The sequence below is a fragment of the Lipophrys pholis genome (assembly GCF_963383615.2).
Source record: "Lipophrys pholis genome assembly, chromosome: 14".
Taxonomy (NCBI): Eukaryota; Metazoa; Chordata; class Actinopteri; order Blenniiformes; family Blenniidae; genus Lipophrys; species Lipophrys pholis.
Window position 1 is genome coordinate 12,206,900 of NC_137633.1, and position 26,296 is coordinate 12,233,195.

General features: G+C 41.3%; 1 protein-coding gene across 1 annotated transcript; it reads left to right on the plus strand.

The window, feature by feature from the left end:
* nrd1a (nardilysin a (N-arginine dibasic convertase)) lies at nt 1–25,860 on the plus strand. The gene is made up of 32 exons (XM_080480058.1): nt 1–15; nt 437–785; nt 1,397–1,631; nt 2,488–2,569; nt 3,993–4,146; nt 4,613–4,686; nt 4,899–4,994; nt 5,204–5,326; nt 7,646–7,703; nt 8,423–8,496; nt 8,791–8,860; nt 9,145–9,222; nt 10,887–11,007; nt 13,921–13,979; nt 14,321–14,375; nt 14,460–14,564; nt 15,027–15,150; nt 15,498–15,584; nt 18,380–18,499; nt 18,606–18,657; nt 18,955–19,105; nt 19,289–19,416; nt 19,584–19,746; nt 19,906–19,937; nt 20,209–20,347; nt 20,432–20,479; nt 20,557–20,609; nt 21,417–21,500; nt 21,733–21,823; nt 22,242–22,358; nt 23,814–23,903; nt 23,977–25,860. The coding sequence occupies exons 2-32, from the start codon at nt 586–588 to the stop codon at nt 24,196–24,198; spliced, it is 3,285 nt and encodes a 1,094-aa protein (XP_080336184.1). The 5' UTR covers nt 1–15; nt 437–585; the 3' UTR covers nt 24,199–25,860.
* Nucleotides 25,861–26,296: the final 436 nt, after the last annotated feature.

Below are 26,296 nucleotides of genomic sequence, written 5' to 3' on the forward strand. Positions count from 1 at the left end.
CAGCAGAGAGGAAAGGTAGAGTACATTGTTTCTCACCGGCTCCCTAAAGTACTTTTCCTCGACACAGACCTGTAATTTATCTCGCTAAAGCTTAAAAGACGTTGACATTAGACATTAGTGAGAACGCGCTGCGGCTGTTGTTTTCTCTCTCTGCTCGAGGCTGCTCCTGCTTCATGGTGTGTTTAGCTGTACTTGCAGATGAGAGGTCCACGGTGATCAGGCTGGCTCGGATTTTAGCTGACATTCGGATGAATAGGGCGAAGCCACCAGACAGCCTTTGTGAATAGCTGCATTGTGGTCGCTGTGTGCGTGAGAGAGTGAACCTATAGGCCCGTGTTATAGATAGAAGAGCGAGAGGGCTGGTTAATCGTGTGTTGTTTTGGTCCCCATTGGCTCGCGAGTTTTCATCTTTGCCACACTTTTGTTTTTTTTTCAGCCAGGGTTTTCATCATAGCTCTGTTCCGGCTGACAAGGTGTGTCGGCGTGCTCAGGAGGAAATTACCGGAGACGGCGTGCTGTCCCGTTGTTTATGGTCGCGCCTTGCTGTCAGCCCGCAGTGCAAAAGTCTCATCACCTCTGCCGAGGATGCCGCAAACAAGCAAGTCAAGAAACAGCCCTGCGTCCGACTCCTCCGGCTCGGTCCCAGCATGTGCCTCAGCCGCAGACACAGATCCTGCGTCCAGGGAGGAGAACCAGGCTGTGTTGGGCTCAGGGGAAGGAGGGGGAGAAGACACTGCTGGAGACAGTGAGATCATCAAGTCCCCCAGTGACCCCAAACAATACAGGTAAAGGACTCTTTGTGCAGCACAACTTATGAGACCATCCAGCTTCCATACTTACTCCCCAGTGTCTAAATCATGCATAACACCGCAGCTCACTTACAGGAGTTATCGCTTCAATTTTGTAGTTGTTTTCCAGGCATTGTTATCAATTTGATTTCCCATGCAATGCGATGCATCCCAGGATACAATGTCCGGCATTGGAAACGGGGAAAGTGCTGAGAAAATGACCCAGATCCACTAACCCAGATCCTAAAATGGTATTGAGTGTCTCTTCCAGCTGGATCAGTACAGCATTATTGTAGTGTGATGGGATGATTTCATGCTTTAAGCACACACCAATGCCTCCGGGCTCTGTTGGCCACTGCCGGAAAATTTGCTGTGAAGAAGCAGGGAACAACTGAGTCTCTTAGGGTGAAACATGCAGCCAGGAACGTGATACTTGATTTAACGGAACGTGATACTTGATTTAACAGCTTGTACACACACACACACACACACACACACACACACACACACACACACACACACACACACACACACACACACACACACACACACACACACACACACACAATGAAGCTGTAAATCTCAGTGATGCAACTGTTCTACTGCAGGTACATTGTGCTAGACAACGGTCTTCGAGCCCTGCTCATCTCAGACTACAGTGGACCAATGGCGTCAGAAGATGACACTTCAGATGGAGAAGGTGAAGGTGAGGAGGAGGAAGAGGAAGAGGAGGATGATGAATCTGGAGACGATTCTGAGGATGAGTCTGGGGAAGATGATGAGCATCAGGGCAGTGATGACGACCAGGAGGGGAAAAAGAAGAAAGGAAATGCTGAGAAACAGGTACGGTGAAGAAAAGTTTTCATCGAGAAGTCCATTTATATTTTAGAGCGAAAAGAGTGCTAGAATGGACTAAACAAAAAAAAATGACTTCTTTCTTATGACCAGATTTATTTGGATTTTATGTCTGTATATAATGTGTGATAACTTATCTTGAAAATATTTGTCAGCTCTTCAACATCACTCTGTGTTTGACAAGCTAATGTAATAAGTGTGTGTTGTTGGTCCTTCTTGTCTGTGATTGGAGAGTTGTACTGCAGAAGTCCTTGTGGCCACCGTAGTGTCTTGTATTTGGGGCAACACTATTTCCCTGCTTTCTGTTAGTTTTTAAATATTGTAAATATTACAAATGGTGTAAGAGTTATGGTCATGAAAAGTATGCCAATCTCTGTCAGAGGGATTCAAAACATAAAAATAACTATTTTATAACATATGTGTACCTAAAATGTCATCTCTTCAGCTTTAATTTTGTTGTAATATCTTGGCAAATGCCATATGATTGTTACATTTTTACTCATTTTTGACCCGATTAGACACATTTAGGTTATAGATGGTAGTTTCATTGTTTTGTAATTGTCATAAACAAGTTGTTCTTCTTGTCTGAAGGATATGTTACTTAAGAAAAAATAACTCAGGAGCACCAGCTACTATTAATGACAGCAGTATAGGACTGCCTTTTGTATTTAGGGAGTATATATTACTGTGGCTCATTCAAGCTTTTATAGGAATCCATTCATTGTTAGTTTTTAGTCTTTTAATGGGCTTTGTTGGCAGGAAGACAAACATAATGGACTAGAATTTATGCTTGAAGTGCTTTGCCAAGCTTAAAGACAAAATGACTTGATATCCTGTGTTTCAGTCTGCTGCAGCTCTGTGTGTGGGTGTGGGCAGCTTCAGTGATCCCGGTGATCTCCCCGGCCTCGCTCACTTTCTGGAACATAGTGAGTAATTAATCACTTTGAAAAAGTGTCCCTCATCTTTTTGTCTTCATTTCAGTAGTTCGTCCATCCTCAGCTGCCATTTAAACTGTTTTCTTTCACCAAGCCCATGTTGGAATGCTCGCCATGTGTACTTTGTTTTAATTATTTGGTGCACCCTATTAGCCTGCGTTGAGAAGCTCAGTGTCGGTTAATAATATGTGACAATTCCCAGAATATCCCCCTCCTTGGGCCTGATTTATCCACAGTGAGGCCACAGGGAAAAAAATAAGCTTTTGGGCTTCTTTCGACCCACTTTTCCTCCTGTTCATTGTGCATCTAAGTCCTCACCTGAAAATGCCCATTTACTTCACATGGTTAACAGCACATACTGCTTTTTTTTCTTGGATGCTGAGAGCAACAACATTTCATATAAAATTCAGCTGTGTGTCATTTTTTTTACATTTAATCTCTTGTTTTTGCAGAAGATTAATATTGTTTGTCTGATAATACATTAAAAATAGTGTTCACACATAAATTGGTTTTTGATCTATGGCAGATATAAGCTCTGGTGCCTTGGTTTTGAGCTGGTGGCTTTAGGTGTGGAGTCTGCATGTCCTCTTTGTGCCCTGCTCAGAATGTTAGGTCATTTGGACACTCTGAAATGCATATTGTTTGCGGTTAGTCCGTCTTTTTGTCTGTCTTGTGATGGCCTGGTGAACAACTCAGGATGTGTCTCATTGTTACCTCCGAGAAGCTCCAGCTCCTTGCAACAATAACTTGGTAATGGAGGTATAAATGAGAGCTGAATGAATAAAGGCCGAGCTGCAGGCTGATGAAATGATGCAAGACTTTGAAGTTCAAGTCTGAATAATTGATTTACTTCTAACCAAATGATATATATTAACATGCCCAACACTCCCTCCCCCCAGGGAGTCTGGGACCTGCTTTTCATGTTGCCTGATTGATATCTCAGCTGTACCTTCGTTTACAAGATGTTTGGTGGGTCCTTTCTAAATTCTGTGTATGTAATACAGCAAGTCTTCCTCCAGGCACAAAAGGAAAGAAAAAAGCTTGCAGTATATGTCAACGGTTTTCTGAACTGCTGATAATCTAAACGGGGGCTTTGTTGTATTGTCTTTTCTGCAAACATGATTCTTGAACATTGTTTCAAAATGATTACCCGTAGTCCGAAAGCAAAACCTTTCTCATCCCTGTAGTCTGTCGTCAGATCTTTTGCCAAATGTTCCCAGCACTATTTGGAGCAGTTTGTACAATGGCTGTATATCTGATACCAAACTATCAAATCCTGTTATGGCGGTGCTTGAAATATGATGCCAGTACGGCTGTGTCTGGCTGGCTGCTATCGTATAGGTTTGTTTTGTGTTTTTTTTTTTTTTTTAAATAACTGTGCTCTCCTCCTTACTGTTCTTTCATTGCATCCCAGTGGTTTTCATGGGCAGTGAGAAGTACCCCTCAGAAAATGGCTTTGATGCCTTTCTCAAGAAGCATGGGGGGAGCGACAACGCCTCCACTGACTGTGAGAGGACAATCTTCCAGTTTGATGTCCAGCGGAAGAGCTTCAAAGAGGCTCTTGACAGGTGAGGATTTTTCTGAGGGTTTTTGTTTTTTGGAGCAGTCACCTTTAAGAGTTGAACTTCTGAAGGACTATAAGGTTTACGGATAAATAAAAACAGGAAAAACACTCCAGTAAGAAACATCTTTGACGTGTTGAAACGGGTGCACCAAGCCATTTGTCAGTGTGTTACTACATTTCCATTGTGACTCGGAGCTGGTCTCCAACTAAAAGTTAAGGAAAGATCGGTTAATATTTCTACAAACTATACCATAAAAAAGTGACATTCAGAGATTGCTGTTGGACCTGACTCATGATGTGTACTGATAGGCTGTAACAAATATGACAGGCTTTATCAGCTGCCCTCCTGCTCTTGTCTGTGATGTGTATCAGTCTACATCTGATTGTTTCTGTCTGACCTGTGTTCTGTCAGTCTGCCTGCCAGGTATGTGGTCTCTGATTATGCCCGGTCTTTTCTGTCATCCTTTCAGATGGGCGCAGTTCTTCATCTGCCCCCTGATGATTCGAGACGCCATTGACAGGGAGGTGGAGGCCGTTGACAGCGGTAGGTCCTGGTGCCTTTGTGCGTCAGTCCTCAATTCAGAGAGCTTAAATATTAGCTGTTCTACCTGGAGTTAAATGTTCTGTTGGCTGCATTGCTCGTCTTTCTTTCAAGCAGCTGTTTTGCACACCATCGATCCTCTCCTTTTTTTTTTTTTTTTTACTTCTTATATCTGCCGTCTTACCTTTTTCCTTTTCTCTCCTTCTGCCCGTCAGAGTACCAGCTGGCTAAGCCATCTGACTCCCATAGGAAGGAGATGCTGTTTGGCAGTCTGGCCAAGCCTGGACACCCTATGGGCAAGTTCTGCTGGGGTGAGTTGGTAAACACAACCGCTGGGACACATATTACACACAGGGCCTCCTTGGGGTATGTTCAGCAATAACAAACAGGAGTAGTGAAACCAGCACCGATTTTCTTTTCTTGCTCATGTCCTTGTATTCGTAAACCTTTTTTTTTTCTTTCTTTCTCTGCTGTGTTTTATAATTGAGCTGAAATTGATGTTCACTTGTGTCAACAACAGGGAACGCACAGACTCTGAAGCAGGAGCCCAAGAAGCAAAAGATCAATGTGTATAAGCGTCTGCGTGCATTTTGGAAGAAGCACTACTCGGCCCACTACATGACTCTGACTGTGCAGTCAAAAGGTCAGGAGAATCCGTCTCATTTATTAATAATGGGAATCTTGCTGATTAGCTGTCTGACAGAAATTTAATTGATTTCAATAATTTCATACGGCAAAATAAACTAATTAATTGAAAAAAGTAATCTGTAGATTAATCAAAAATTAAAACTATCATTAGCTCTAATAAGGCTCCACTTCATCTATGTTCAGCCAACCGTAGATAATCATCCTCAAATCAGCTCAAATTGCTGTATTACTCCAAAACAAAGTCGGAGACAAAATACTAACACATTTTCAGGGTTTTCACAGAAAATATCACACAGTTAATTAACTACAACACACAAGTAAAACGATGACAAGTGTTGACATTTTGTGCTGGGAAATATCATCCTCGTGATACAGCTTAGTTATTAGCCCTCTGTTTAAGCCAGAGTTTTTCTTGTTGCAGCTCAGTACAGACTGTCTTCCAAATATGAAGCTGTGTAGCGTGATGCAGGAGCATTACAGAGATCACTAATCACAGCGAAACAACATGTTCAGTACATTCCAGGCAATTCAGGTATTAAGATACAAATGGAATAGAAAGAGAGAATAGATAAGTAACTCAGAAAATTGTGTGGGTTTTGATTATTAGAATACTTTCCACGTAATGCCATCCTTTAATGTATTTGCTGCAGTGATGTGCATGTGTACTCCCAGGGGGAAAAGTGGAAACTCAAGTAGCTGTCACCTACAAGCTGTTTCTTTTTCTATTAATATGTCAATGCTGAAGGGAAATTTATCCCTGCAGACTTATAAGGAGTCGTCGCACCGTTATGGCCAATAAAAGTGTAGTGAATAACATTAATTATCTGTTTATCAGCCAACCTGATAGATGGCGGTATATATTAGGCAGAAAGTTGACATTTAGTCCTCAAAGTGCATGTGTTGGAAGCAGAAAAATAACCGAGTACTTGAGTGAGATGGATAAACTGATCTAAATGACTGAGTCAGAGCATATCAGAAACTGCAGCTCTTGTGGGAGTTTCCCAATATGCAGTGGTCAATATCTATCAAAAGCGGTTAACAGGTGACATTGTAACAGGAGCCCAATGCTGAAGTGATGCTTTTGGGGAGGGAAGGCTGCTCTGTGTGGTTCCAGCAAAAAAGATGAGCTGCTGTAGGTGAAAATTGCTACAAAAGTCTTGCATGATGTGATGCGTGTGGTCACAATATTATGGCTCATCGGTGGATGTCAGCAGCCCCTTTAAAGAGCTGATTAGCGCTTTCATTCCAAGATCAAGCATGCGTTTTGTCAGACATGAGCACAGTGTCAAAAAAACAGAGGGGTGAGTTGAACTGTTGTCAGCATGCAGTTGGTCAAACCAGATTAAATGCACATTTTCATTAAGGTGACTCGGTCATGTTGTCAGTGATTTATGATGTTTCAGACCAGCACGGGGCACATTATTTCAGAGAGTCGGCTTGTACATCACACAATGCACTTTGCAGTATTTAGCACGGTTTATGTAGAATAACGATTTTAGTGAAACAATTGTAGGAATTTTAAAACCACATTGAAATATGTTATTCACTACTTTACTAATTGATTTCTGTCTTGTTGTCTCTAAATACTGGGCTTGTCGAGTCAGAATTTCGTATCATGTTTTCATTTGTCTGCTTGATAAAATAGGACAAAAAACTGCTTTTCAAGCTGTTTTTTTGATTTTGAAACACCTGTGCCCACTATATTTTCCAAGGACAATGCTTTTTAGAAACCTAAAACCATTTCAGCTTATGCATTGGCGGTTTAGCCTTTAGGCTGACTTTGTGAAGCATTTGCTTCTAAAATGGTGCAGTTGATTTATTAATGGTATTTTAATACTGAGTTAACACTGTTACTATGTAACATCAGAGCATATGCATGCAGTAGTTACTAGGAACTTGTTTGCACAATTTCAAATCTGAAAAAAAGACTTGGTTAATTGTGGAATTAGATACTACTTTTTATGGTGAATGCAGAGCAGATGCTGAATCCATGCAAGGAAAGACTGCTGCTGCATTGAAAGCAGAAGAAAATGAATAAGAGTTCAGAGTTAGTCAACAGTTTTCTGACCTTGCAGAAGTTAACACAGAAAAGCTGCATTATCCTATACTGAAAAAAAGGCAGTACGTAATACTGTGTTGTGCTTTCTTTACTTGAGCAGGACTGAGTTTAAATTGGGCTAAAACACGTCGTGGATGAGGTCATTAGAGATGTATTACTACTACTTTAATTAATCATAATTCCTGGAGAAAACAGAAATATTACTTTTTAAGACGCACTCAAACTTTATCCTCCTTCATTCTGCATGTCCTTCAGAGAGGCTGGACACTCTGGAAGAGTGGGTGAGAGAGATCTTCAGCAAGGTCCCGAACAAGTGAGTATCGGAGAAGTGGCTCTCGGTCAGTGTGATGACGTGCCGGCGTTATAGATTGAGTCTCAAAATCCTTTGCTCAAATGTAAATGTCAAGCCTTCTTCCATCTCTTTCTCAGCGCTCTTTATTTCAGACCCTATTTTTTTATTTTTGGTTTTTTCAAAGTGATACACCTGAAAGGGTTCGCTTCTCCTAAAAGCTGAGCTAAATCTGTTTTCTTCCAGAACCCCTCTCCTGCTCGTTTTATGACTCACTGCCGCTCTTCCTTAGAGAATCAACATGCATGTCACTTCTACATGAAACCCGCACAACCTCAAGTTTCTTTTTTCAGGCTACCTTTTCAATTAAAAGATTACATGTTCCTCTGTGGGCTGATGAAATTCCTCACATCTCTGCTTATAAAATCACTTAAGTGTTTTTCACTAGTTCAGATGAACCGAAGGAATTTTCATCAGGCTCTGAATAAATGAAAATATTTGACTTGTGTGTCACACATTTATTATGCTAGTTCTGTGAAATGTAAAGCATAACTGAAGACCGTCATCTTCTTAAAGCTTTTCCTATAAACTCTGAAGGAAAAGAATTCCATTAATGTTACAGTAGAACAACTTTTTTTTTTCCCCCACACTGAAAATAGCTGTTCTACTCAGCCATGCCTATAGCCACGTTTTAATGTTTACTGCAGCTTTTTAATCCTATAATGTTTTTTTTGTGTCTGCAGTGGTCTTCCGAAGCCAGATTTCTCTGACATGCTGGATCCCTTCGACACACCTGCCTTCTGCAAGCTTTACAGAGGTACTAAATTCACTAATTCTGCATGTGTCTCAACACGTATTTTCAGTTCCCATCCTCTACATACGAACCTCTCCAGATGTGTCAGATTTGTCTTTGCTTTGAACACAGTTCATACAAAACAATGAGTAATCAACGAGATACACAAAAGCCATTAAGAGTGGTTTTGCTTCACAGTAAAAAGTATTTTTTACAAGACTTTTTAAGAAAACCAAACTGATGTTTTCTGATTAGTGACAGCAGTGTCAGATCTTTAAAGCATTTTAAGCAATTCTGTAATTGTTTGTGTCTTTGTAGTTGTTCCTGTGCGGAAAGTTCATGCCTTGAATATCACTTGGGCTCTTCCTCCTCAGGAGAAATACTACAGGTGAGGTTACGTGCAGCAATAACACTGCAGACGTTGGGAGGCACATAAATAAAGAATCACACGATTCATAGCAGACCTCGATTTTCCCTCACTTGAGAGAAATTGCATCAAATGTCTTTGTTTATCTTCTTTGTCCTGCCCCTGTCTCCGTCCTGGAGAGTGATGCCTCTTCATATAAACATAGAATTAGACCAGCCAAAAGAAAGCGTACTTTACCCTGATTGTGGATGGATTGCGTCAATGTTTTTGTTTCCTATTTTTGTGTTCTTCCCTCCTCTTGTCAGAGTGAAGCCTCTCCACTACATCTCTTGGCTGATTGGCCATGAAGGCACAGGAAGCATCCTCTCGGTGCTTCGGAAGAAGTGAGTCTTATTACTTCTGTCGATTTGTTTTTTTCTGATTTGAGGGCCCTCCAAAACCCAATTAAAAGCTCTTCAATTTACTTGGTATACATGAGCTTTTTCTGTCCGTGTGCGAGCCCTGGATGTTTGAGCCCAATCTTCAGACTATACACTTTTCTGTTGCTCTTGACAATGTGGTTCATAGATTCTCTTCTGTGGATGTGGTTGTACAAATGTTTTTCAGCCTCTTGTTGTTAAGTGGAAAAGTGATTTACCAAACCTTGGCTCACCCCACAAAGCCAAGAGCCCATCCAGCACTCCCTTTACCATCACTTCCACTTGTGGGATTGATCAAATATTCCTGTTTACTGTGAGTGCTGTCTTCAATTGTCGATAAATGACAACTGTGGAATTTGAGCGTGCGCAGTCTCAATCCTGGATCAAAACAAACGGTCGAGGCAGTGGTTGTTTTTTTAATTGAGTTCAGACAATCAAAACATCAAAGGCCAAGAGGCAGGATTGGAAATTAGGCAGTTGTTGTCCCCCATGTTAAATCGGGGGAATTGTCTCTCAGCCTGTGCCCATCACACACATTACAGATCAGATGCTTCAAAATGTCCATGGGAATGTGTCTGTAGATTTTTGCACATTGATAAAGTCCATAATAATGTGTTTCCAGGACAGCTTGAAGACTCCCAGACAGTTAACACTCTCTTGGTCTGAGCCGTTAGTGAATATTTCTGCAGGTGTGATAATGCACTGCAGACTCTTTGAGCCAACTTGCTCTGGTTTAGTGTTCGTCATTGCACAACCACTCTGCTCTTTACACAGATAAATGCAGCAAAAAGCTCTGACCACAAATGCAGAATAGATTGAGGCTCAGTTCACAGCAACGGCAGAACCACATTTATGATTGGTAAATTGTCTCAATCCAGGAAATATAAAATTTAATTTTTTTTCGACTTACTTTACAGCCCATATTTCAATGTAGGCATTATTTTGTATTGAACACTGGGAATGTGTTCTCACAGGACTGTAGAATATATAAATGGCTGCAGGGTGACGCAGTGGTTAACACTGTTGTCTTACAGCAGAACGCCTGGTTCAACACCACGTTTGGGATCATTCCGTGTGGCATTTGCATGTTCTCCTTAATTTTACAGTGGTTTGCTCCCAGATTCCGAAGTTGTGTGAGATGTGATTTGGTGACTATAAAGTGTCTATAGGTTTGCTGTGTGAATGTGTGTCTTTCTTTGTTTTCCCTGTGGAAGACTGGTTTTGATAAATCAATTGCTCATAATCATTTTGCGTGATGCCTACCTCCCTGTGACCCTGAGTGGATTGCTTGGCAGATGGCTGGGTGGTAAATAAATGTGGGACAGTGGTTAAGGTGTGTGCCTCGCTGCAGTAACGATCCTGATTCGTACCTGCTTGTTGATCGGTATATTTTGCATGGAGTTTCTCTATGCCTGCGTAGGTTCCTCCCACAATCCGTATACATGCTTTTTAGTTTATTTTCTGACTGTGTTGCCCCGACGTGTCTACTTAGTTGTCTCTGTGTTAGCCCTGCCATATGCCTGGTTTGCTGGGATAAGCTCCAGCCCCCCCCCACGAGTCTGGATAAAGTGTTTAGACTTAGAAGATGGATGAACTGTGTGTTTGTGTGTGTTCACGTCTGTGTGTAGGTGCTGGGCCCTGGCATTGTTCGGAGGAAACAGTGAAACTGGCTTTGATCAAAACACCACCTACTCCATCTTCTCAATCTCCATCACCCTCACAGACGAGGGTTTCCAAAACTTCTACCAGGTAAAGAAGGCTCTTTTCTTTCTTTCTTTCTTTCTGCTCATTTAGATTAAATCAAGACGCGTACCACTGAACTCGGTCATTCAGCTCTGCTTTTCCAGCTGATCATTTGGCATTAGTTTGCGAAAAAAGTCATGTTGTTCTTCTTTCTTATCAGTTGCTAAGACAACCACAGACGGTGTTTGATCAATCAGCAGGATTGTTTTCTATTCTTACGTACCAAATTGGGGGGGGGGCTTTTGTCAATAAACTTGATGGCTGCTCTGTAAATGTTAAACCAGCTTTGGGGATGTCATCCCATCAATTCAGAAATTTGGGGGGATTAAAGTCTGAAATGCTGTAGATTTGAGTAATTGCGAGTATTGTTTGTAGTCGTTTCACTAGGCTGTAGCCTTTGTGACTAATCATATTGTCATTACTAGAGACAGAATTTTGCTGTTCTCAAAATGTGCTTTTTAAATCAATTGACTGGAGGGACCATCAGACTCCAGGTGGATGACACTAAATATTATGCTGATGTACAAATTGCAGTGTGCCACTGGTTCATTAGAGATATTTATCCTGTTGTGCCTTCTTCTCCTATTAGACACACAGCAAGACAGCTAACTTGTGCCTGGAACAAAAAAAAAGAAAAAAAAGAACTGCAGTTCAGATAAAAGCTCCCACGCAAAGCTACTTTTGTACAGTGGGTCAGCTTTGCAAGGAGCTTTGTATTTTGAGCTCATTGTGCTGAAAAGGAAAAGAGAACTATATCGCACAGATAACAATGCAAGAAAATCACAGAATCTCAAATGTATTACATACATGTTAACATGAAACAGGACAGCGGCGCCGATTCTGAAGCTACTTTTAGCTGAGTTTTAGCTTAGAGCAGGGGTTTTCAAAGTGTGGGAGGATGAGCCCCCCCCCCCCCCGACCCCCCAGAGAGCTTGAGCCACATTGCCACACTGTGGAAAAACCTCAGGCTTTAGAGTAAAGTCTGCAGGCTGAGTTTCCTGGCTTTGTTGAGAGTTGACAAAAATCCACCTACCAGCACATCAGATGCTCATTATTCCTCATGCTTTACCATCCTGCATGTGTAATTTCTGCATACCGCCAGCATAAAAAGGGAGGGTATGCAGCACAACTGGTACACCGTTTTAAGGGGGAGCACATTTTGCAGCAAACATTTTTGTATTCTTTGGTGGTTGCCTGGCAGCTGAACCTCACCGAGAAACGGTCTCCCTATAAACAAGATATAATGTGGTAATTAGTGAGACCGAAGTGTTTCCAGCCCTAATGCTTGCTAAGCTAATTGGCTGCTTGTTGTAGCCCTATTCTTGGTGCACTGTCACGCGAGCGATATTGATCTCCTCTGTAACTCCCTGCGCAAAAGCAGACACATAGCCCAAAATGTCAAAGCGTCTCTTTAAAATGCCAGAGCTTTTCCCCTGAAAAACCAAGGAACACAATGAGCCCTCAAACGTTTGAGATTTACTCTGGGAGCGATGGAAAATATACCTCTCAAATAGTTCTTCATTGCGGAACGTAGGGGCCACCATGGTATTCCGTTCATAGCAGTAATGGAAGTCATGCCTCTAATGTATCCGCAGCTTAGGCTCCTTTTGTTCACCTAATGGCTAGCACTTTGAAAGTACAGGTGATATTTTAGTCTAAATGCGTGAATCCTTAAACGTGGGAGAATAAGGGCGCACATTATTCCAGCTGGCTGCCAAAAAGGTGTCTCTTAATGTATGAAGCACCTTCTAGTTTGCCGTCGACTTAACCTCATAAGACCTGCCAATCCATTTGTGTCCGCTGTGGAAGACATAATTGTCAAACTCGGAGTCGAGCACCATCCGAGCAAACTAAATGAGTCGTATTGTGTTGTGAAGGGGACATGCTTGGATTTCTTGTGACGCCTGAGCTGTGATTAACTGAAAGAACTCGGTCTTTAAACTGGAATTCAAAAACGATTTCACATTTTACGGCTGCAAATTGGGCATGATTTATAAATAAAAAGAAAATTCAGCTGCTATTAATTGAGTTGTTTCTCTAATTTGATATTTAATCCAGTCTGTTTAAATAGCATAATTATGCAATAAGCTTGTGTCTTTCAAAACACACAGTAACGGAGGGCGCTTCAAGGGGGGGGTCCGCCATCCCCTCGCCTCGGAGGTGGCAAATTCACGTATATGTTTATATCACAAATCTGTGAGTTGCTGCTTAGAACCTACACAAGCGTTAGTATTTGGTACATTGTTTCTTTTGCTTCCCAGCAATAAATGTTATACCATTTGAATGGCTGATAATTTATTTAAATGGTGCCACATCTCTCAGGATAATGCATTTGCGGAACGAGCATCAAGCTAAAAATGTGGAAAAACATTAAAAAGAACATCCAAATTATTGCCAATATTTGAACCATTCTAGAAGCTAATAATCAGGCTTTTCATGTCCTATGTTTGTATGCAAAAGTATTGTTCCTGTGATGCCATGATTGTCACCATGGATACAACAATTGAATCAGTAGCAGGGAGCATAGAGCAGCAATTAAGTTGTATCATAGATTGAGTCAAAAATAAAAAATTATTTTAAAGCATTTCAATTATTTTAAAGATTTTTTTTTTTTAAACCAGAAGGCATGGCATTCAATCATTATTGATTATCTTTTGAATCATCAAAGCTTAAAACAAGTGCTGGTTTGAAACATGTAATGAGGAGAAATTACAGCTATTTGTGCTTAAATGTAAGGCAGAAAGGCAGTCGGGAAAATAAATACTCAAATAAATACATATACTTGACAAGTCTACTAAAACAGTCGTAGAACACAAATTTGTGTTTCTTACCACACTCGCCTTCAACCAAAATGTTTGTTTCAAAGCATTTCTACTTTGGGTCTCACAAGGATGAGCTTGTTGTTTCTGTTTATTTCAGGTGACTCAGCTGGTGTTCCAATACCTGAAGATGTTGCAGACACTCGGACCACAACAAAGGCAAAGTCTCACTCTCATATACACACAAACAGCATCCCCAGACAACACAATGGTGGCAGATTAAGCTAAGAAAAGACGATCTCTGAAAAAAAATCAAAGACACTTAAAATTTTGTTAGTCTGTCTGGCTTTTTGGTGCAGAAGTATAAACTGCAAAACACATAATAGTGGTAGGCCGATAGGTTTCGGCCGCTATTTGTTCGTTTATGTAATTATAACCTTATTATTTTTGTTTGTGCTCTGCTCCCTAATTTGTGCTAATGATAATTGGCGCTTTGGCATTGGCGCTTTTGTCTGGGGTGGGTGAAGGTGATAACTCCGTCTGTCTGTTCACACTCTCAGAATATATGAAGAGATTCAGAGGATCGAAGCGAATGAGTTTCACTATCAGGAGCAGGTGAGAATACAAACATCCCGGAGCGTCAGAGATTTAGTGAGACGGCGAAGGGTGAAAGCTCTGTTTGATTTTCTCTCCCGTCAGATTGACCCTATAGAGTATGTTGAGGACATCTGCGAAAACATGCAGCTTTTCCCTAAAGAAGACTTCCTGACAGGAGATCAGCTGATGTTTGAGTTCAGTCCAGACGTAAGTAGTTCAGCAGTTGTGGGAATAAATCACTCGCAGGATTTTATTCCCTTTTTTTAAATAGATAATGTTAATTAAACGGGTCACTCCAAATGCTAAAGTTGTTTCTTTGCAAACACATTTCTTCCGCCAAAAATATATCGTTCTTAGAATTGTGGTCCTGTTTGATGATGCCGAACGTCATCTTGCATCAAAAGTTACAGTCTAATTATGGCTGTGCATATTTTCTGATGACAAGAACTTCTGTTGTGTTTTTCTGCATCTTCTTGTGACTGACAGTAAAAAATTGTTCTCACATAAACAAGCAATTTAGACACAAAGGAAGAAATGCACTTTCTTTGTCTCCTGCTCTTTTTTTTTTTTTTTAACTTTGTCTGTCTGTCTGTCTGTCTGTCTGTCTGTCTGTCTGTCTGTCTGTCTGTCTGTCTGTCTGTCTGTCTGTGTGTGTGTGTGTGTGTCTAGGTGATCAGTGCTGCTCTGTCCCTCCTCACCCCCGAGAAAGCCAACCTGATGCTGTTGTCACCAGAACATGAGGGCCAGTGTCCCCTCAGGGAGAAGTGGTTTGGCACACAATACAGCATGGAAGGTGTGTATGTGTGTGTGTTTGTTTACTGTCAGTATAACAGTTCCTCCTTACAATGTAGGCATTCAGTGAATACATTGTCTTTTTTTTTTCCCTTGTGTGGTGATATTCAGCCTGATATAATGCAGAGCCAGCAGCAGAAATGCCAGCATTTATCTCTGTCTTTTAGATGGCGAACAATAGTGTTGGAACACCATTTGAATAAAAGAAAGGAAGGGAAAAAAAAAAAACTGTACAAAAGTAATATTTCATTTTTTGTCAACTTAAAGTGTTAAGGTCATTCAGTTCGGAATATGAATCAGGTGAGCAAATGTTTTTGCTGTCCTAATAGATGTTTAACCTTCACACAGACATTCAGCAGGAGTGGATGGAGCGGTGGGCAGGGGACCTCGAGCTGAACAATGATCTGCACCTCCCCGCGGAGAACAAGTTCATCGGTGGGTGAATAAACTACTATCTTTGCAGGGTGGGCAAAAAAATTTTTTGGAAAAGAGCTGGCTGCTGTAGTACAAAAACTGCTGCAAGTATCCAAAAATTGTTCAATAGAATGGTCATGAACCAGTGTGTGTGAGGGGTCGTCTGGGACATTATTCAGAATTTAACATTTGCACACACGTGGAAACATGCACACACAAACGTGAAAATACACACATGCACAAATTAGACTTTCTCAGATATAAAATTTCCACTTTAACCGAAAGGCTTTTTTTTATTTATTTATTTTTTTTAAAACGGAAGGCAGAGAAGTGGGAAGTCGCAGCTTCAGATTAATTGTACGCTGACATTAGCACGAGTAAGGCAAAGGTTTAATCTCCTGGTTCCCGCTTCTCCCCTTTTCGTTTGTAAACAACAACAAAAGAAAACCTAGTTGAAGTAAAACACCTTACGGTTCAATTATATTACATGGTGGTCCATGTGGGGTTTTGTTTCACTAGTTACTGATATACAAAAGTAGATGAGTGATATAGACCTGAAGGTCAGGGTTTCTCAAAAGTTTCAATTCACGCTTGAGAAGAATCCTTCTATATTTCTTAATTTTGACAGTCTTTTCTTTTTCTCGGGGGCGGTTATAAGCTTTTGAAGCTGTTCAGGGCGCCATCAATGGATATATAGCACATCAGTAAAGATTGCAGGTTCATTATGTGCAAATTTGACTCAAATGTCATTTATTTTCTCTCACAGATGTACAACATGTTTTAACATGCCACCTGCTTTAAAACAAAACAAACCTTATCATATCGAGTGCAACAGATTGGGGCTGGTTGTGGTGGAGGGAGCTGCAAGTCCTTTCAAAAAAACATGTTAATTATTTCTATCACTTAATGCAAATTGAGAAGTGAGTTAGCACACATTGACAGTTTTCTTTTGTGAAAATTCTGTAATGTGGTTTAGATCATTTTTGTCTCCTCACTCGGTAAACTCACTCGGTCTCGATTAAGTTAAGAGCGGGGCTCTTGGGGCGACACTATCACCTCCAGAACTACTTGTTCTTCTTTACACTGTGTGTCTGTCTGCCGGTATTTTTCCTCTGCTGCAGAATAAATTTGGACCCAGTCCAAAGATTACTTATTGGTATTATACGATGGATACACCAATCTAAAACATTCACACAGTACTGTACATAGCAGACTCTGGCATGTGTACAGAAAGCAAGTTCAGAGTTAGAAAACCCTGGAAGTTACTGATATCGTAAAAGTTTTACATAAATGTTCTGGCAGTCTCATAGTTCATGTCGTGCAGAGAGATATTTTGCATTTCAAAAGTGCACAGCATCATTCCTACTGAGTTTTATTCATCCAGACTTGGGTTTGACAACAAAGGAAGCAGAGCAAGATGACGCAAACCTGACAGTTGTGTGATGGGACTCATAATTTTGTCTTTGTTGCTGTACCTTTCTATAGCTCGACTGAGTTTACGTGCGGGAAATTGTGGATTCCAAACTGTTTAGGACCCTTTCATGTCAAAACTCCACTGACTTTCAGAAAGAGACTTTTAAGTAACTTGAATATTATTGTTAATAGTGCTGGTTTGTGGGCCAGTCCTACTCCCTGCAACAGGACATGTTTCCTTATGTTATTGCACATGTTCTCTTTTCAAGACGGAATGCCTGTGCTCCTCACAATGCAGTTCAACCACCAGCGGTTGTTGTCAGATTCTTGTTTTTTTTATTGTATTTGTGTTATTTGCCTGGAGCCTTTAGCCTTTAGCTAAATAGCAGCTGGTCGCAGAGGTCTGTTGATCTCACATCTTTGTAACTCTGCACTCAGATTTTCTGTCAGCCCCAAGCTTCAGACTCAACTGACATCAGTCAAGACGTTTTGTCAGATTCCCATGCTATTTACCAGCTCCCATCTATGCAGGCTTACTTAACAAACTGCAATGTGTAAAATCAACCACTTCTTCATTTAATGTTACATTATTTCTCATTTTGGTTTGATATAATTTACTCTGAACTCAAATAATGAGCTCAGTTACACAAAAGGACAGTCTTGCATTAACTTTAAAGACAATTGTCCAATTTACATCTCAATCAATCAGACTTTGTTCCTTTCAAATTGATGAATTGAAATATTAATATATCAAGGTAAAACCTCTTTTTTTAAATCAACACATTAGAACAAACAAAATACAAATGGAAGTAGTTTGAAAGAAAAGATGCTAAGAAACCACATGAAATAAGGATATAATGAAAGTAGTAGTAATTTAAATAATAAATTGAATACTAAGCTGAAGAGGCACTGATATATCAACAAACATTTAGTAAAATTTCCAAATTGCACCAGGCAGTTTAGTCATGTAATTCAAATTTTTACTTCAAAATAAATCATTCGTTCACTCAAAAAAGCTGCAGTGGGAGTCGTTAACACAGGAACGAGTTAGTCTGCTGCACAGTCATGTATTCTACATGATCAGCAGGTGGAAACAATTTATCCAGTGAATCTAGTCTGGCTCACTGCAACCACCAAGAAAAGAGAAGAAAAGCCAAAACCAAAGAGAGACTCGGCACTGCCCCCCAGTGTACAGAAGAGGCTTGGCTTAGACACATAGTGCCCCTTTAAGGAAATGCTGATTCTGACATCATTTTTGCTCGGCACATAGTGACATGGGCGACAACATCTTACTCTGTGCTGACAAGCCGCTGCACATGTCGGGTTGTTGAAATTCACACCTTATTTATGAAAGTGTACCGAGTGGAACAATGCTGATTTCTTGTTTGTGGGGATTTGTGCAGCCACCGACTTCAATCTGAAGCCCTCTGACTGCCCAGACACAGACTTCCCAGGCCGGATCGCCGACAGCGACAGAGGCTGCCTGTGGTACAAGAAGGACAACAAATTCAAAATTCCTAAAGGTTAGACGTGTCCGCGTGCGTCGATTACTATGTAAAGGTGTTTCCAAAGGGACGTTGATAATATTTGGCAAATGTTGACACCGATTTGTCTTCTTTCCTGCTGCAGCGTACATCAGGTTTCACATCATATCTCCAGTAATCCAACAATCTGCTAAGAAGTGAGTTCAGCCTCAGATATGACCTTGTGGAAGTAGTATTTGTTTTATTCTTTTACCTTTTAATGTTTGTTTTGTTTTGTTTTTTAAATCTTTTCTCCAATTATGTTTCTGTGCTTTTCATCACTTTAATCCTTTTCACTTGTTTTGCTTTTTATCTTTTCTCCCTCTTGCTTCTATCCCTGTCCTATATTTTTCACTCCTCTGTGTCTCTTTTGCTGCCTTGTTTATCCTCCTCCCCCTCTCTGCGTCGCTTTTCTCATTTCGTATCTTCTTTTTAACCTTGGTGTTGCCCTGTAGCGTGGTCCTGTTTGACCTGCTGGTCAACATCCTGGGCCACAACCTGGCAGAGCCAGCCTATGAGGCTGAAGTGGCCCAGCTGGAGTATAAACTGGTGGCTGGTGAGCACGGCCTGGTCATCAAGGTTAAAGGGTTCAACCACAAGCTGCCAGTGAGTCAATGCATCTGCAGAAGCCTCGTGCACACACACACACACACACACACACACACACACACACACACACACACACACACACACACACTATCTCTCTCTCATGTGTAAAGCCACAAATTGATTGCTACAGTGTCCTCTGCACATGAATGTCTCATTTGTTGACGACATTTCTCTCCGTAGTTGCTTTTCCACCTGATCGTTGACCACCTGGCTGATTTCTCAGCCTCACCTGGCGTCTTCAGCATGTTCTTAGAGCAGCTCAAAAAAACATATTTCAACATCCTGATCAAGCCTGATAAACTCAGCAAGTGAGTCTTTATCCTTCCTTTTTCTTTTGTCTTTGCCGTGTGAGTCATTACCAAGTCTAGGTTGCCTTCTAGTGGTGAAATATGTGAGAACCCAACTCATAAAAGCCTCTTTTTTTTTCTTTTGCTTGGCCATTCATCTTGCTCTGATCCGCCGCTGTTTTTCTCAGGGATGTCCGTCTGTTGATCTTGGAGCACTCTCGCTGGTCCATGGTGGAGAAGTATCAGGCTCTCACAGCTGGTCTGACTATCGAAGAGCTGATGGAGTTCAGCCGAAGCTTCAGAGCTGAGCTTTATGCTGAAGGTCTTGTGCAAGGGAACTTCAACAGTGCAGTGAGTGGACAGACGAGCAGATTTAATTACCAATGATATTAACTGATGTGGATGATAACTGAATTTGTCTGGCATTGCCCTCTTGTTTTTGCTGATTTCTTCTCCACACTTCCTCTACCGACTCATTACCATTTATTGTTGTTGTTTTTTTCTCCCCAGGAATCGATGCAGTTCCTGCAGTATGTCACAGAGTAAGTCGGCTATTACTCTGAATGCACCTCCTAATGAGAACCCCAAAAATATACAATGGAATGATTTTGCTTGCCACCATGCTCTGTAATTTGCATCAGCATTAGTTGTTTCAGTCGGTTTCCCCTTTTCCCTTCTGCACTCGTGCTTTTATTCATTTCGGCTCTCTCATTAAACTTTCCCTTTAGTCTCGGGCTGCTCGTTCTCACCTCGTTCTCACCTGTTTCACTTTCTTCCTATCCTCCCATCTGCCCTTCGAATCTCCTCGGCCAGTAAGTTGCAGTTCTCCAAGCTGCCAACGGAGGTGCCAGTGATGTTCAGAGTGGTCGAGCTGCCTCCGAAACACCACATGTGTAAGGTCAAATCACTGAATAAAGGAGACGCCAACTCCGAGGTCACAGTCTATTACCAGGTACGTATGACTCTGTCACACTGAATCCAGTGATACTGGATCGTAGATTGTGTTGTTTACTTCAACTCTATTCTCATTTTATAGTCCGGACCCAAGGCTCTCAGAGAGCACACACTAATGGAGCTGCTGGTGGTGAGAATTTCAACATCTTTTTCCGTAATTTGCACGTTAATCTTTCCATGTTTTACACAGTTGTTATTTTTTCATAGATGCACATGGATGAGCCTTGCTTCGATTTCCTCAGGACAAAGGAGACTCTGGGGTGAGTTTCACTGTTTACATTATTCTACATTAAATTTGTCACTTCCAGAATAAAAATAAACTCAAGGTGAACCCATTATTGGTACCCACTGAGCGGACTTCAGATTGTTACAATTAATGTTGTGCTAAAGTTCTGCAGAACAAGTGATCATTTATGTTTTATCTAATGTATAGCCAATCTTGTTTTCATTATTTTACTGCTCCCTCTGATGGAGCGCCTGGTGAAGCATCTTGCTTCAAAGCTAGTCTCCGGTGCAAGTTGCAGTGATTTGTATATCGAGCCACAGGCAAATAGATACTTTTATGTATTGTGCTGTATGAGTGACTGTCCTTAGAATGATTAACGACATTTATTGTAAGGAAACAGGATTATTAAAGTAACCCTGGTACATTCTGCCATCTTAATGCTGTCTTTCCACGCCTCCTTTAAATAAAAAGAAACTGTAGCTTCTTCTACTTTATATGCAAATCAAAGACATAACTGGATATGCTCTTTGTTACTGCCTACATCTTTCTCTTTCTTTCCTCATTATTTCACTTCCAGAAGAACAAATCTTTTTTTTCTTTCTTTTTCTTTCCACGTGTCTGAAATGTGTGAACAAGTAAGGCTTAATCCCCGACGTAACTGCTCCAGTAATACAGGAACAATGCTTTTAACATTTGAATTAAAATCCTATACCTTCCAGACGGGGTTATTGTCGAGTGCAAAGCGGGGTGCAAAGCAAATGTCATGCTCTTTTTAGTCAGGTAATTTTGTCTGTTCTCTCCCTCTAATCCTCGCTGTCTCTTTTCATGTCTCCCGCTGCAGATACCACGTCTACCCCACCTGCAGAAACACCTCCGGCGTTCTGGGTTTCTCTGTCACCGTGGAAACACAAGCCACCAAGTTCAAGTGAGTGTGCATCACAATCGTAACCTTTAATTCGCCCAAAGCAAGATATGATTTATCTTTTGCTGCTTCCCCAAAAAACCAAGCCATAATCTATCACGCTGCTCACCCAAACCCAAGCTGCAATTTATCTGTGTGGTCCTCGAAAGAGAAGCGAGCAGAACTGATAAATGACGAAAGGAATCAAACCCACCCCACAGCCTTTAATATATCTCTTAACTCTCGTCTCTCTCAGTACGGAGCTGGTGGAGTTAAAGATTGAAGAATTCTTGGCTTCATTCGGGGAAAAGCTAAATGCATTGACAGAGGAGGCCTTTACGACGCAGGTTTGTATGAGTTTCATTTCGTGTACTTGACGTTGTGTATTTGTGAGTCCGTGTTGCCCTGAAAAGTTACAAACATATCTCCAAAAAGTTTCAGAAGCAACAGGAGTCACTTTGTACACTGTTGAAGAATTTGTTAGTGTCTAAAACCAGCTGTGTGTGGAAAATAATTGTGTGTGTGTGTGTGTGTGTGTGTGTGTGTGTGTGTGTGTGTGTGTGTGTGTGTGTGTGTGTGTGTGTGTGTGTGTGTGTGTGTGTGTGTGTGTGTGTGTGTGTGTGTGTGTGTGTGTGTGTGTGTGTGTGTGTGTGTGTGTGTGTGTGTGTGTGTGTGTGTGTGTGTGTGTGTGTGTGTGTGTGTGTGTGTGTGTGTGTGTGTGTGTGTGTGTGTGTGTGTGTGTGTGTGTGTGTGTGTGTCATACAGGTGACCGCTTTAGTGAAGCTGAAAGAGTGTGAAGATACACACCTCGGGGAAGAGGTGGACAGGAACTGGGCCGAGGTGGTCACACAACAGTTTGTGTTTGACAGACTCAACAGAGAGGTAAGGACAAATTCACACACACTTTTGGTGTTTGTGTACCTTCAAGGTGGTTTTCATTGACCAACATTCATTTCTTGTTAAACTCGACCACGACAGGTAAACTTTGATCAAGTACCAAACACTCACCTTCGTCTTACTTTGAACTGTTGTGTGCATTTGTGGATGTAATAACCACACACACTAAGTACACTCACGTACATAGACATACAGACACATTTTGTACTCGCATGACTTCATAGGACTTTGCATTGACTCGCATTCAACCGGAACATGTACACACCAACCAACCCTCATCTTATTCTTGAATGCCTCCATGCAAACGTCTGCAAACTGGAGTTTGTCTCATGGATCATTGATTTTCATTCATGCCCTGCAGAATGCTAATATATATATAATCCTAATCTAACATTATTAAGGAAAACCTTAAAGAATGTCTTTGTGTCAAACTGTTGCCTTCTGTCTGATGAGAACCGGATTTTTGTCCCGACTAAAAAGGCCACTTGTCATAATTCAACTGTGAAAAAACATATTCTGCATCCTACCACATTGTTGTGGTGTACTCACACACACACACACACACACACACACACACACACACACACACACACACACACACACACACACTCCCACACAGACAGATTGTTTCTGTTTCAAAAAGAAGGAATTCCATATTCCCCAACTTCTCTCGACTTCACATGTAACTTCACAGCAAACACCAAAACCAGACATGAACACGAGTTCTAAAAGCCGTTTTTGCGGTTTTGTTTTTTTCCTTTTCGTGCCGCAGAAAATCATTCAGCTTTTCTTGCTCTTGATTCCGCCAAATCATCAAAACACAGTACGTTCGAAGAGTAGACTTCAGCTAATGCTGGAGGGAACATTTGATTTTTGCACAGTTGTCAAAATAATGAGGCCAAGTCAGAACATGCAATAGAAAAGAAAAGGAAAGATGCTGGATAGAAGCGCGGTGGCCTCTCACCAGCGTCTCCTAACAGAGAGCACCAGAGAGCAGAGGACAGACTGGGACAGGTTGGAGAAGCCGGTAATCCGTGCTATCAAGCGTTTTATATCTTTGTTATTGCTCCTTTTATTAAGGCGACATCTCAGGACTTATTACACCAGCTTGGAGACACGATGCGGTGATAAGGGAGCTGTTGATTTTAATAGTTTACACTCAAGATAGATGAGGAGTTATTTAAAAACAAATGACCTTGTTACACACCTCTTAGTCTGTTTTGAATACGTTTTTTTTAATAGAAATGTGTGATAAATAAATATGATATGCTGTCATGCTAAATGTCAATAAATATAAAGGTATAAATCAGTGAGAAGGGCGTGAGACACACGGTTAAAAAGTATGTTCTGCATTGCAGTCATTGACTCTTTTTGGTTAAACTACATTGTGTTGCTTTTCACTGAGTGACTCTGGTCTTATTAATTTGTTTGTGTGTTCAGATTGAGGCGCTGAAGCAGATGACCAAAGCTGAGCTCATTTCCTGGTTCCAGGATCATCGTGGAGAAAACAGCCGTAAACTCAGCGTTCACGTGAGCAACGCTTCTAATCTTTCTTTGGTCCCTGCCGTCTGCACTCCTATAAATTCCTCCTTGTCCTCCGAAGGTGGTGGGGTTCGGTGCAGAAGAGAGCGACGAGGAGGGCGGGGGAAAAAAGCAGGAAGAAGAAGGCGAAGGGGAGGATGAGAGCGGCTCGGCCTATGGCGAAGTGTCCAAACTCACTTTCCTTCCCGCCTCACCGAAGATGGCGGGTGCCATCGCCATCATGGACATCCCCAGTTTCACCGCTGCCCTCCCCCTCTTCCCCTACCACAAGATACTCGAGTAAACTTGTGCTCCAACTGAGACAAACCGATGGCTGAGCTTTGCCTCTTACCGAGCCACGTTCAGGGACGCCGCCTCATTCGAGATGCAGGCACTTAATATGTGGTGAAGGAAGGTTGAAAAAGCCCCGGCTCCTCTCTGGACCTGGATTCTGTCTCGGGGGCTTTGCTGTAGGTTTTATCCACACTGTGTGCATAAGCAAAAAGCCTGGGAGTGATGATAGAGGTTTCTTTTAGCTAAGTGATAATGTATTCTGCTTTCCTCACACTCAATTATTTTATATCCTTAGACACCGAGAGAGTGGGAGCGCTCCATCTCTTCCCCTCCCTCCACCCCACATTGACTGAAAATCTTTGAATCAAATTCTCATTTGTTTGGCTCTCTGAGCTCTGCTGTTATTACAGCAGTGAATCTCTGTCTTTTATGCGGTTTACGTGGGAGCCCAGATGGAGTTTAATCCCATTTAAACAGACAAATTAACTGTGAAAACGCTGAGTATTTGGGAATCCAGATGTGTGAATTTGAGTGATTGTCTGCTACTGTTTAAGGCATGCCTGAATCATGCCGTGGTATGAAACTCTGCAAAGAAATAAATCGGTCAGTGGTGATTAAATAAATGACGCTATTTAAGTCATCATTATAGTAACTACTGAGGTATTTATAGCAGTTTATTTTTTTTATTTTTTTCCATCTACCAGCTCATTCTAAATGCGGAAATAATTTCCACCTCCACTATTCTGACGTTCAGCTCACCGCTTTTCTGTAAATGCTCTTTTCAATTGGCACGCCTTCAGATTCTTTCTTTTTTTGGCACCACATTAAACAACACAAAGGGCAGAAACAGTCGAGCATCGCTGCAATCCGCTGTATGACAAACAACAAGGTCATTTAGAAGTCAAGTGTCTGCATGCCGGTGACTCAGTATGGTGTAAATTATGCGACTTTTAAATTATGTGGAAATGATGATTTACTCGCAGGCTCCCTCTGCCTCTCTCCCTGAAGAAAAGGTTGTTGCCGCCGATATTGTGTCGGCTTGTGGTTGGCGACACTGTGCACTATTGAATGTAATTAAAAACTAATCGGGAGCGCTGCCCAGCCAAGCGTGTTAACAAAATTGACTAATATACCCGCAGGGACGTCTTTCACTGAGGCAAATTCTTCCCCTGCAGTAACCTTGTACATCACACACACCATGTTACCTGTGCAGGCTGCACACACACACACACACACTCACAATAAGATTCATGTCCACTGGATGGGCTATAGAGGGCCTGCAGGTTGTGTTTTTAAGGAAACAAAATGTTTCCACCAGACTGAAGATATAGGATCCTTTTTTTTTTTTTTTAAATCGAGTACAAAAAATTTTTTTTTAATTAGCGGACAAACCTGTTTTTTTCCTTTAAGGGAAGCAAAGTTTTAAGAAGGATTTTTATACCTTCTACTGTTTGTTTGTTTTTTTGTCTACTTCAAAGGATGTTGGTGGATTTAAATCCTAAAGGGGAACATACCAGAGTGTTAAACATGCAGTTGAGCCACTTGAAAACAAGATGTGTGTTAGAAGTGTCATATTGCAATCTGAAGGCAAAACAAAGTTGCACATATTTCAGTTCATACCGTTTCCCTGCAGATTTGTTTTAGAATGATTGTTAAATAAACGACATCCAGGCAGCACAGTGTGACAGTGGTTAGTACTGTTGATTCACAGCAAGAAGGAGTCCAATTCCAACCTCCGGGCCAGAAGAGCTTTTTAGGGTTGAGTTTAGTGTTTTGTCCCAGTGTGTGTATATATATATCTATATAGCTTCCTCCCACAATCCAAACACATACTTGTTAGATTAGTTTTAATCCCCTGTAGGTGTGGATGGATGTGTGTCTGTTATCATTATCTCAGCTCCCTGAAACCCTAATCTGAGTTGGTGAAGTGAAGATAGATCGCGATGGATGTTTAAACTTGACATTGAGCTCAGACGTGTTTATGCCCATATTCAGTTTTTTTTAATATATATCTATATACTATGTGCTACATTATTCAGATTGCAATAATAACACATATTTATACAATGTATAATCAACAAAGGAAGTGTTGTAAGTAGTTAACATTA

Coding starts and splice junctions, on each gene's coding strand:
- nrd1a (XM_080480058.1), top strand. CDS start 586: ATGCCGCAAACAAGCAAGTCAAGAAACAGCCCTGCGTCCGACTCCTCC. Junction 5,327..7,645: donor TCTGACTGTGCAGTCAAAAG/GTCAGGAGAATC, acceptor CATGTCCTTCAG/AGAGGCTGGACACTCTGGAA. Junction 15,151..15,497: donor CACACAATACAGCATGGAAG/GTGTGTATGTGT, acceptor ACCTTCACACAG/ACATTCAGCAGGAGTGGATG.